Here is a 12,576-nt window from a genome sequence, read left to right on the forward strand (position 1 = left end):
TATAACATAAGTAAACTGCAATATTGAACTAAAACAACTTAGTCATTGAAACAGGTAAACTGACTTTGTTCAAAACTGCCGAGCTGATAAACCACGCCTCTTTACTGTAAAAAGCAGCAGATTTTCTTCTTCACCTTCTCAACTTTACAACAATTTATTAGATCGCCAAGGGGTAATTATAACACAGACACTGGCGACAAGGAACTACATGCACAGTCTATAAACAAGACCATGCACAAAAAAACCCACAAGGATGAAAAAAAGAATAGTAAATTTAGTTAAGTAAGTGCATTAAAACAATAAGTGCAGCATCCTTGACTAGAAAAGTAAATGCACTTACCTTATAATGTATTTAAAAGACCGTAGGACAATAGTAACAAAGGATTTTTTTCCCGGTCTGTTTTGTTCTACACTACTGCACTAAGAACCTCCAGTCTGAGAGGATGGAGACATGGTCTGCCAGGTTTTCTTTTGCTTTTTTAACCAAACTAGATTTAAAAGTGTCCATAAAGTCATCAAGCTGTATGCAACACTCCTTCACCAGTCCATTTAAACGGTTCCAGGTCTTTATGTTAGCATGTTAAACCAGCAGGCAAATTAAAATGTCAGGACTGACTCAAAAAAGCAACCATAAAACACTTTCATAAAAACCCAATCAATATCAAAACAATTCCTATTTGTGAAGAAAGCTTTACGTTTGAGCTTTACTACAAACGACATCTAGACTCAAATGTGAATTTATTTTCCATCATAATGCCTTTCATTTTCATGTACTTTGCATGTATCACTTGGAGTCACAGTATCACAGGATTTTCCTGAGCATTTGAGCCTCAGTTGCACGACAGGATTACAAAAACATGTAGGAATCAATCAAAATACAACTTTGAAAAAAATAATGACGAGGAAACACTGTTAAAAGCCTCAAAATCCTCTATAAGATAAGATGACATTATCAAATCATTAACGGTTTGCTGATGTTTGTTTATACCTGATATAGTCCTGTTTTTGTCCTGCTTTTGTCCTGTTTTAGTCCTGTTTTAGTCCTGTTTTAGTCCTGCTTTAGTCCTGCTTTAGTCCTGCTTTAGTCCTGCTTTAGTCCTGCTTTAGTCCTGCTTTAGTCCCGTTTTAGTCCCGTTTTAGTTCCGCTTTAGTTCCGCTTTAGTCCTGCTTTAGTCTCGTTTTAGTCTCGTTTTAGTCCCATTTTAGTCCCGTTTTAGTTCCGCTTTAGTCCCGTTTAAGTCCCGCTTTAGTCCCGCTTTAGTCCCGTTTCAGTCCCGTTTCAGTCCCGTTTTAGTCCCGTTTTAGTCCTAGTTTCTATCCACTTCAAACCCTGGCTCAAAGCTTTAGTAAGAGAAACACGGGGCGTTATTGAAATTGAATATGAAGCGGATGTGATGATATGTGATATGGCTCTGTGAATGGGCTAGTGCGGCGTCATAACTTAATGATGAGAGAGGCAGACACACGGCTGGTCTGTAAATGACACGAAAAAGGAGGAGGGGATTGTGGGGGATTAAGTGAGCTGTGTGCTGTTTGTTAAAGCCCGCAAAGCTCTGCAGGATGTTTGTACAGCGGTTCTCTCGTTTGGGGACGAGGAGAGAGAGGGGCGAGCCAGTGGGGAACCTTAAACTTGGCCCACAACAAGAAAGCCAGTAGCAGCGCATTGTGTCTCCATCGCCCTGGGAGGAAGATACAAAACCATGGAGGATTTGACAGAAATGCGGTGCTCACTCAACAATGGAAGCCAATTCAGAAATGAGAGGAAGTGAAATCGCTTGTAGAAGCTAAGCCGTGAGCTTCAGACTTGGACTGGAAATACTTTTGGTCTATTTTGATGGGTTTTTTTCAGTTTCAGGAATAAAGTGGGATCAACTCGGTGAACCACGTTTCACACGTGTCTGTAAATGCAACTTTTGGCCATTCAACTCCACCGCATCCGTAATTACTACATGGGCTAAGGTAGAGTGCATGTCAATTTACTTTATGGAATAAAGCTTTGGCACAGCGGAATATTTCATGCACTTATTGCAATTGTAATGATGATTCTATTGATTGTACCAACTTTAAAAGTGACTAGCTTTTTTTCAGGTTTTAATCATAGGAATTTTACTTATGTCATATATACTTTGGTTTGTTTCTATTTTCTATTATAATCTGTTCATTTCATGCCCGCCAGTGGGTTCAATTCCAGCCCTCTACCATTTGCAGAATGTCTATACCCGCTCTCTCTCCTCATTTCATGTTACAACTGTCCTGGGCCGGAAAACCTTTAAAAGAAAGAAAGAATATGTAGTGAGGTTACAAAGTAATAAACATTTAATGAGACAAGAGAAAACTGAATCAACGTTACCATATGCTGAGGTCAATATTCATGACTTTATTGACTTTTTGATTTGTTTACAGAAGGAGTGTTGCATCATTTGAAACCATGCCGGACCACATGCCCATAGGCAGCTGCTTCCTGGTTCTCCTCAGTCTCGTCTGCTGCTGTGATGGCACCTGTCCCAATATGTGCCTCTGTATATCCGACGCCGTTAGTTGCAGCTCGACGGGCCTCACCAAACTCCCCCAGTTCTTACCCACATTCTCCATCACTTTGGACCTCAGCCACAACTATATATTCTACCTGGGTGCTGGCAGCTTTGAGAAGATGCCCAGGCTAGAAAATCTATGCCTTGCTCACAATCAGCTCACCAATATGGGGGAAGGTGTGTTCCAAAACGCCTCTGGTCTCCGGTTCCTGGATCTGTCATCTAACAAACTCCATGTGGTTGAACAGCAATACTTCCATGGACTTTGGCGATTGGAGGAACTTCTACTTTACAACAACAAAATAACACAAGTTGAATCTGGGATGCTGAATGGTCTGAGTAGCTTAAAGAAACTCTATCTCAGCCTTAACCAGCTGACAGACTTCCCATTTTTCACCATACAAGACAATACACATCCCTTTTTAACCATGCTGGACCTCTCATCAAATCGCTTCAGCAATTTACCCTGGGCAGATATTAAAGCTTTACCTACTTTGGTCCAAAGGGGCTTGTATTTACATAATAATTCCTTACTTTGTAATTGTGCTATGTACAGTATGTTTTGGCACTGGCAGGTACGAAACTACGACACGCTGCGAGACTTTGCAGACGACCACAGATGCTCAATCCACGGTGAAATGCGGGCGTCTATAAAGTTCTTGCATCATACACAATTTTTCCGCAATTGCACCCTCGAAAAGCCTGTATCACTTCCAGTCACGGTCTACCTATCCACTGTGTTGGTCACAGAGGAAGATACAATTAGCTTAGATTGCCAAACATCCCTGAAAAGCACTGAGCTATCATATACATGGCTGACACCAAGCAGGGGCTACCTCACCCCAGCCAGCACAAACAATTCTCTGATTACCATCTTCCCCAATGGGACGTTGGAGATACAGTCCGTCAAGGTCAACGATTCAGGGCTCTACGTATGCAAAGCTTTCGATGTTAAGCTCGGGGTCAATGCCACGCGGGAGCTGAATGTAACCGTATCATTGCCTCCACCTGAGTCATTCAACACGGGATATACAACACTGCTGGGGTGCGCGGTCACAATGATCCTAATTCTTATGTACCTCTACCTTACCCCCTGTCGCTGCAGCAGCTGTAAACAACCCAAGCCGCCCTCGGTCACGGCCTACGACCCCAGCAGTTTGTCTTCGGTGTTCACCTCCTCCATCAGGGAGAACAAAGCCTACAGCGACAAGCACGTAGCATTTCTGGAGCCAATGATGAGCCCGGGGGTCACAGAGGAGTGGACACAAGACAGTTAATGGTTTCAAATTGAATACTTTGAAGTACTGTGCAACTGACACAATGCGGTCAGCTAAGAATGGTTATTGCAACTATCAAAATTACACATTTTAATAGTAGATTTTCTTTTAAGGGCTGTCGCTTCAGAAGACCACAGAGTCTGAAGTCACTCACAAACTAAAGGTCTACTATAAGTTTTAGTTTTATATTTATGGAGCTTATTTGAAAAAGGCCAGAATTAGAAAACATCATGACATAAATGATTGCAGATGTAATTGTATATTTTTAGTCATTTGTGTTCATTTATATGCCTTTCTTTTCAAAGCTAAGGGCACATACTTTATTACCAAGTTGTTTTAAATCCGCAATATGTTTTCAATGGTGGCAGCTTCTTCAAGTCGGGGTGGAAACTTTCAGCTGTGGTTTACGCTGCTCCCAGAACTGACTGCTAAATCACAGCCAAGCCATTATCACGCTTTAAGATCGGCTAATAACTTGCCCCACAAACTCCTTCAATGGAAAAGGTAGGGGGCATATTTTTTCAGCAACCGCGAAGTGAGGAAAAAGAAATGTAGCTTGCTTTTTACAACAGAGAGAAACTATGTTAAAGCAGTTTATGGCTGTAATGGACTTCAAGTAGTAAGTTGTTGTATTCCATTTGGCTGGACTGAAGATAAGATCAGATATACAGCCAGAAGCGACAGTAAAATGTAGCTTGGAAACACTGGTAATGCAATGCAATCTGAAATCTAATGCTTTGGGTATATTGATGAGCTAACAGACTTCATCAATTCAAATCACATGCTGGCAACGAGTTTGTGGAAGATTGTATCATTAAACCAGATTTACTTTGAAAGGGTCATCCAAAGTGGCATATATTCTTCAAACGCAGCAACTATGAGACTATGTGGCCCTAGATTGTTGGAGAATGTTCTTTGAATCAAATCTATCAAATATGTTAAATAAATGTGTGTTTTATGACTTTCATCATGTAAAAAGAATGTAGGCAGAAAAGAAGAAGCCACCCCCTTTCTGTGTAATCGTCCTTCAGGGGCCGCATACATGTGCTATAGAGAAACCGAGATAAGCTCCCACGGCTCTATGTTCCCACATTTGTAGGGTTGTTAGGTTATGGTGAGGGTTAGGGTGTGATTTTGGCTGCATGGTGGCTAGTATTTACGCTCCACAGCAAGCATTTATCTCGCATGTTTCAATTGGGCCTTACACTCCCAAGTGATAAACGTGCAGAGATAAACGTGAGCTATGCAGAAGCGGAAACTTCAACTTTCAAATTAACTTCAATATCTGGTGCTTGGTTGTATATTATTGCTTACAGGGAATTATTCAAATTTGAACATGGTTGAAATTAAGTTTTTAATTCTACTCCATGATATTCTAAAGGTTCAGACAAAAAAAACGTCAGTAAAATGTAAAAACACAAAAAGCCATTGAACCAAAATCATTCATTTTCTACTATTTGTTCCCGTTAAGGGGCGCGACTGTAGCCTATGCCAGTGTTTTGGGCCTTAGGCGGGGTTCACACGGGGCAGGGGGTCAGCTTGTCGCAGAACCAAAATCATACTATAATAACATAGTTGTGTAAACGGCCCCTCATCCTATTGTTTATTTACTTTTGAGTGTGTTTTCTGAAATAAAATCATTGAAAAGGAAAACTACATTTCAAGCTTCATGATCAAACATTGTATCTAACCCAACAATCGCTGCGTCCCGCTGCGAGGCATTATACAACCCACAGCTTCACATTAACCTGTTGCAACAAAGAACACAATGATTGTCACAATGGGAAGAAAGCAAATTAGAATTAGAAACACCAATTGGGCCATGCTTCAAAAGAACTTTCTGATCAAACGTGTCCCAACACAACAAGCAGGCCAGAAAATGTGAACCGGAGTGACAAATTCTTCAAGAGGCACTGACAAGAGAACACAGGAGGGAATACTCTGTTCTAATTCAGTGTATCATGTCAAAATGGGAGGATTATGCAGAATAACAAAAGAAAAAGGGCTTGTATACAGACGCTGGTATACCAAATGCGTTGTGTGTGGGATTGGAAAAGAGTTGATGTCATGGAAGACCAAAGCGAACATATGGATGACTAGAGATGAAGGGATGAGTGCCAGGATGAGACAAACTGGGACCTTCAAAGACAAAAATCAATTTATTTAGGGCCCATGAAGAATTTATATAATTTACTGGATTGTATTTTCATCTTGATGCCAAAAACCGGGTGGATCTGGGGGATTGCAGCCAGATTGAATGGGATTAGATGTAATCCCTCATAAAATGTCAAAGAGAAGATGTAGTAACCAGAAGTGAGCCTTTGGTTCACAAAGCACCCTTTGATTAACCCAAATCCTTCATTAAAACAGATCTTTCTGGGATTGTAGGGAGTGAAATTGTTACCTCTCTTGAATGTAAAAAAAAAAGTTGAGATCTTGAATCAAATGGACAATGATGCATGAAAGTGGGACAGTGGCACCACAACTGAGGGATTTAGTAAAAATCCTTCTGAATCAAGCAATAGTCATAACATGGCTCCTGGTTTAATCACACTATAAAGGTTTTATCAGCAAAGTCCTGACAATGTGAAACAGGACTCAAATTACTGAATGGGATTATGCAAGAGGCTGAAGAAGGATTCAGGGCAGTATACATGATCTGTGACCACAGTGAACGTGTGCCTCCTTGTGTTTACATACACACTTTCAGTCGTATGCCCTCTACCCGGGCTTGGGACAGGCACAAAGATACACCAACTTTATCTTCCAATTACATATGGGAATTAATGAATCACTATTTTAGAAAATGTTCAACTGCGTATCACATTTTGGTATCTGGTCTGTTGAAGATTCTCTTGACATTGAAGCATGTTGTTTGATAACAATAATGCATTCTATTTTCATACTCATCTTTATGTGTTGCCATGCACATTATTACATCATCATAATGTCATAGGTACACCTTTCCAATCCGGACTGATATAGTATAGTATGTAATGTCATCTGTGTCAACCCTTTTCTTCTATAGGCTCAGAAAAGACTAGATTACATTAGATGAGTGCAGTTATCAGAAGATTATTGCTTTGTTTATTTCACTAGTTTTCCCCAAACCCCCATCAATCTGGACATAAGCTCTGCCACAGCAGCACATCTGGGCCAGTGTTGCCTTGTGATATGATTAGCAAATGGGGTTTTAAAACATGGTGGACTTCATTTGAGTATTTCAAGAGACATTTTTGCAGAGTGATCTATGGCATATTATGTAAGAGTCAGATTTAGGACAAATGCAGCAGTGAGAGCAGAAAGCATGTTAAGAGTTGGGACTGGGACAGGGCAGGATCCAGGAGACATTTGGGGCTTTTTATTTGTAACCTTTCACAAAGCACCTAAAAGCAACCCAAAAAAAACATTATAGAAATTAATGGAAGAAGGAAGAAGTCGAGTCATCTTTGCTGCAATTTAATAAAAGGCAGATAAAAAAGCAAGTGATAGAACAGATGCATAAAACAAAACATTAGAGCAAAATATTTTCTAGATTAGGATCTTCTGGCCAAAATAAACCACTTGCACTGATTTAAGATAAGATAAGATAAGATAAGATATTCCTTTATTGTCCCACATGGGGAAATTTCATTGGTGCAACGCAGGTAGATACAGAGGTAGATACAGAAGAACAGATCACTTATAGGAAGTCTGAAAAACACTTTCAGTAGAAGATCTCCTATAAATAAATAAAAACTCCCATTGACAAATAAATACATAAATACCATTGCATGTGATCCCAACAGTAATTGCACTGTACTTCCAAAGCACCGAACGTCAAAGAGGGAGAGGAAGATGAAGAAGGGTCTCCCTGGAATAAAGCCGGTTGGTCTCTGAAACAACAACAACTATTCTAGTCACAAAGACATATCATGACCTCATGGGCTTTGTAACACCAAAGCAATGGAAGGAGTTCTTTTACGGACTACGACAGTCTGAGGACTACGAAAAGTCTGAGGAATAAAGTCTGGCGGTAATGCAACACTCGGATGCCAACCGCCATAAAACAACAACAACAACAACAACAACACATGAATATGTCATAAGGCGCTGGTACAGCTGGCAGCCCGGTGTAAACGCTCTCTCTTCTTTCTCACACTTATTGTGCTTTATCTCCTATATTTTGTAAATATAGTTAGTATATTTTTTCTATTTTACTGTACGATAGGGACACGCCCTCCGGCCGCGCTAAAGTACGGCGTGTCGTCGGTACACGTTTATATACACGTTTATATGAAAGAGGAACTTCACGAACGATCGGGACACGCACTGGAATCGCTTTAAATTAACTTGTTTTGACTTTATTCGGCTGGATTGAGTGTTTTCGTCGTGTCGTTGCGATGTGTCTTGGCTCTGAGTCCCCCGGCTCCGGCCCCGCCCCCCGGCTCCGGCCCCGCCCCCCGGCTCCGGCCCCGCCCCCCGGCCGGCGCCGTACCGCGTTTCCACACAGGAGGAACTCATGAAACTGCGGAGAACTGTCGTCTTACCCGGAGATCGTCACGTTATCCCGTCGCAATACTGACCTAACCTAATACTGATGTGCAATTCTGTCATATGTGCAATTGCTGTTGGAATTCATGTGCAATTCATGTGCAATTACTGTGAAATTCATGTGCAATCTATGTGCTGTCGTGACACATATTCATGTGCAATTACTGTCGGGATCACATGCAATGGTATTTATTTATTTGTCTATGGGAGTTTTTATTTATCTATAGGAGATCTTCTAGTGAAAGTGTTTTTCAGACTTCCTATAAGTGATCTGTTCTTCTGTATCTACCTCTGTATCTACCTGCGTTGCACCAATGAAATTTCCCCATGTGGGACAATAAAGGAATATCTTATCTTATCTTATATTATATGTGTCACGACAGCACATAGATTGCACATGAATTTCACAGTAATTGCACATATGACAGAATTGCACATCAGTATTAGGTTAGGTCAGTATTGCGCCGGGATAACGTGACGATCTCCGGGTAAGACGACTGTTCTCCGCAGTTTCATGAGTTCCTCCTTTGTGGAAAATTTAAGATCAATTTATGCTTGACTACGGTACTATTGTTGTGCCCAATGGTGTTGCCAGCCCTTGTTTCATACGATTTACATATGCACCATGTTTCCTCATATCAGTTATGTTTTCTTATAGTGTGATTTATTCAGAACAAATTTCTCTAGTGTAAAAGAAAGCCCCTTGATGACTGAAAGGAGGCCTCTCCAGAAGAAAACACTCCATCGAGCTTCAATTAACGCACACGTCTTCCCTCTTTCTCATTAATTGTTTTCCCCAGATCAGCTGGGCTCCGAGGGACTCCAAATCATTTCATTCAAGAATCTAATTACTCTGAAATAGGGGAGATTTGCTCTGAATAGCTCAAGTCAATTTAGGTTATGTGCCAGGAAACTGCCTTTTCAACACTTCCACAACCAACTTCTGCATTTTTTTTCCTGACCATGTTCTAAAAAAAGACATTTGTTTAATACACAAAAACATGAACTGTAATCTTTCAAATAATGTTATGTGTTTTCACTTTTGAGTTTGATTTTACAATCCATTTTTGTGCAATTCCTAACGCTTAACCACCACATTTACAAGCACATTTTACACATTTCTGATTTATCGCAATAATAGAGTGTGTAAATAGTGCTATCAGGATGATAAACATTTTAGATTCAATCAATATTACCCATGTCAAATCCAAAGTTCAACTGCCACTCACTACGGTATAATATGTCCTTATCAAACCTGAAGTTCTATTTGATGTCATATATGCACGTGTAAATAATCCCATTATCATTTTTGGCCTGCTCAGTTTTACCACTTTCCTGTGTGTTTTAACGTTTACTTCCGATTTCAGTGCTTAAAGTTCCTCCACAACACAGTTAAGCTACTTAAATTGTATTTTTCAAACCCACACATTTATTTTAGGTATATTACAGGAAACACCCAGTCCAAATGTAATTGCCTTTCACTATTGGTTTAAATATAAATTGGACCAGATTAAGTCAGGTCCTCCTTGTCAACATTGAAGAATTAAACCGACAAAAGTGGAGAGTTTCTTTCCAGGAGAGCTCTGATTAGCCTTCAGAAAACCTCATATTTTGGCCCAATTTACCTAATCTAAAACCAACAGTAGCATTCTCAAGCATCCTTAACATTTAAGAAAAAATAAAAATCTGAAATGGTACTTGGTTAATTGTTTTCTCCGAGGGATGCCAAATGACGCATTCAAGAATGTAATTACTCTGATATTGTTTTGAATTGAATAGCTTGAGTCCAATTGTTTTTTGTGCCAGTGGAGGCTCTGCCCTGTCAACAGGGCTATAATCAGGCAGAAGTGGCTCCAGGAGACACAGAAACATCCACATGTCCCATAAGCTCCTACACGTGCCAGTTGTGATGCGGCGTGGTATCACCCAAACCACCTGCAGCCCTTTCATCCTAATTGGAAACTTTACTTGAATATGCACACACAGATAAACACACACACACAGATATATTTGTTTCAATGCTGGCAAACTGGATGGATCTTTTTTTGGAGATGGCCTCATTGCTTCCAAAACAGGCCTAAAAAATGTGCAGTTGTGCAAACCAGACAACTGGCGGTTTATCAAATACACAAATGAATGTGAACACAGACGGGGGTTTGTAAATTAAAACCAGTTAGAGAGGAAGCATTATACTCAGACATAACTACACTCATGATAGCAAGCATATCATGTATGTTCATTGACTCATATTGTCCCAACAAAACAAACTAATAATAATAAACAAATATTATTATTATTAATATTAATATTAGAAACTGAAATTAAAAGTAACCCAGAATTGAACCAGGTCCAAACCGGGACTAATTCAATAGTCCTACAATGTAGTAATGTAATACATTTACATGTTTCAATACAATCACAACAAAGTAGCCTATTTGACTGATTGATTTTACCAGTGCAGAAAAGAAACGAATGTATCGACAACTGTCTACTCCAAACCTTGAAGTCGCTCATTCAGAACATGAAGTACGGGAAACACACTGCCCAGACTTTGATCCTCCTGAAGTGCCTCTTCATGGGATATTCCAGGTTAGGGTCAACAAGCAGACTTCAACCACATCAATCATCAGTGTGTCTTCGATTTTCTTCGACAACTCTTCTAAAACAACAATTACCCCAAACAATCTACACAATTAAAGTAATGAGAGTATTTGTAGTTACTTCCCACCTCTGTCCATTACTCTGTTATTACAGTAAAGTAAAGTGTGACTGGATTATGAGTGGCTTCGCCTGTATTTCCCCAGCTGTCGCCTGTAAATCATCTCTTCTGAGGGGGAATAATTGAATGGAGAGTCCTCACCTCTTCAGCAGCAAGTCCTCGTCAGCTCCACATCCTGCAGCTTTCCTCGCGTTGATGTGACACTTTTAAAAGTGTGACACACAGACAGGATCCCTGGGTCCCCTTTGATCAACAGAGAACGAGAAAATATAATGAAGACACTGTAGATCTGTGTCTTTCAACAACAACCAACTAACTTTACCAAGATGTTTTGTTCGTTTTGAACAGCTGCTGCACCATCCCTGAAGGAATTGAGTCATTTACATGGAAGTCCGTATTACAAGCAGGTTTGATTTTATTTTATAACCATCTGTTGTTGTTTTAACATCATAACACTTAAGATCGCACAAACCCAAAGCTGTTTCACTTGAGAATTGATCATCCCAAAGAAATTACAAGTGAACAAGTGGACGATCTGAAAGTTAATTTACCTGAAGTTGAAAGAGAAGTTAACTTAAGCATCTTCTTCTAAATGATAATGCTGTAACTCTGAACTGCAGCGCCCCCTGCCTGTCACATGCGCTATAGTTAGACGTGACACAGTTTTGTTTCTTTTTTTACTTTCAAATGCAATTTGTGAGCTATAAAAGAGCATATGACAGGTTGGATTGCACAGTTCACTAAAGAGTAGCGATCTTTTTAGATCTCACAAAAGATTTGGCAATTTTTTTGTCTAGTTTGACCAATTTTGTCCTGGTTGGACATGAGCAGGAGATGTGACATAGAGGTCATTCCACAAGTATTTACTGCAACCAAACTGTAAAGAAGAGCAGGGCCACAGTGGTGCCCCCAGGCCCCCACCCCTATTTGAATATGTAAACAATACGTACATGTTTTTAATTAATTGTTGTTGTTGTTGTTGTTGTTGTTGTTGTTGTTGTTGTTGTTGTTGTTGTTGTTGTTGTTGTTGTTGTTGTTGTTGTTGTTGTTGTTGTTGTTGTTGTTGATGATAATGTCCCTAAATGTCCTTGCTCCGTCCCAGCGTCACCTGAAGCTTCTCCTGCTCTTGTGCAGAACAGATTGAGGCTCTATAAAACACTACAGGCTGAAAATCATTGATGTTTTCTGATGCATTAATGAAAACAAAACTTTGACATTGTGCACACCGCAGTGTCAGCTCCGCGGAGCTGCACCAGCTCCACAAATCACAAGTCTTGTTCCATTCACTCTTTTTCATGGTTTCTAATTGAATATTTTCGTTTTACTCCTTGGGATTCCTAGAATACTTTTGCACGTCAAAACTGAGTCCTAATTTGTATTGTTAAAGAAAGGCAGACTATACCTACTGTAGGCTCACCGTTTGATTGCAAAGGGAACAGTGCAGCTGCTGCACAAATAGTCCACATCATTCAGTCCAAACTGCCTGATCAGGTTGGAGCCCCTCGGGCGCCTGATG

General features: G+C 40.2%; 1 protein-coding gene across 1 annotated transcript; it reads left to right on the forward strand.

The window, feature by feature from the left end:
- Positions 1 to 1,475: 1,475 nt before the first annotated feature.
- Positions 1,476 to 4,650, forward strand: LOC140363273 (amphoterin-induced protein 3-like). Its single transcript, XM_072449746.1, has 2 exons — positions 1,476 to 1,959; positions 2,404 to 4,650. Exon 2 carries the CDS (start codon positions 2,429 to 2,431, stop codon positions 3,806 to 3,808), a length of 1,380 nt encoding a protein of 459 aa, XP_072305847.1. The 5' UTR covers positions 1,476 to 1,959; positions 2,404 to 2,428; the 3' UTR covers positions 3,809 to 4,650.
- Positions 4,651 to 12,576: the final 7,926 nt, after the last annotated feature.

The sequence above is a fragment of the Eucyclogobius newberryi genome, unplaced genomic scaffold (genome assembly GCF_026437365.1).
Source record: "Eucyclogobius newberryi isolate DKJ021-1_F unplaced genomic scaffold, fEucNew1.0.hap1 SCAF_17, whole genome shotgun sequence".
Taxonomy (NCBI): Eukaryota; Metazoa; Chordata; class Actinopteri; order Gobiiformes; family Gobiidae; genus Eucyclogobius; species Eucyclogobius newberryi.

Coding starts and splice junctions, on each gene's coding strand:
- LOC140363273 (XM_072449746.1), top strand. CDS start 2,429: ATGCCGGACCACATGCCCATAGGCAGCTGCTTCCTGGTTCTCCTCAGT.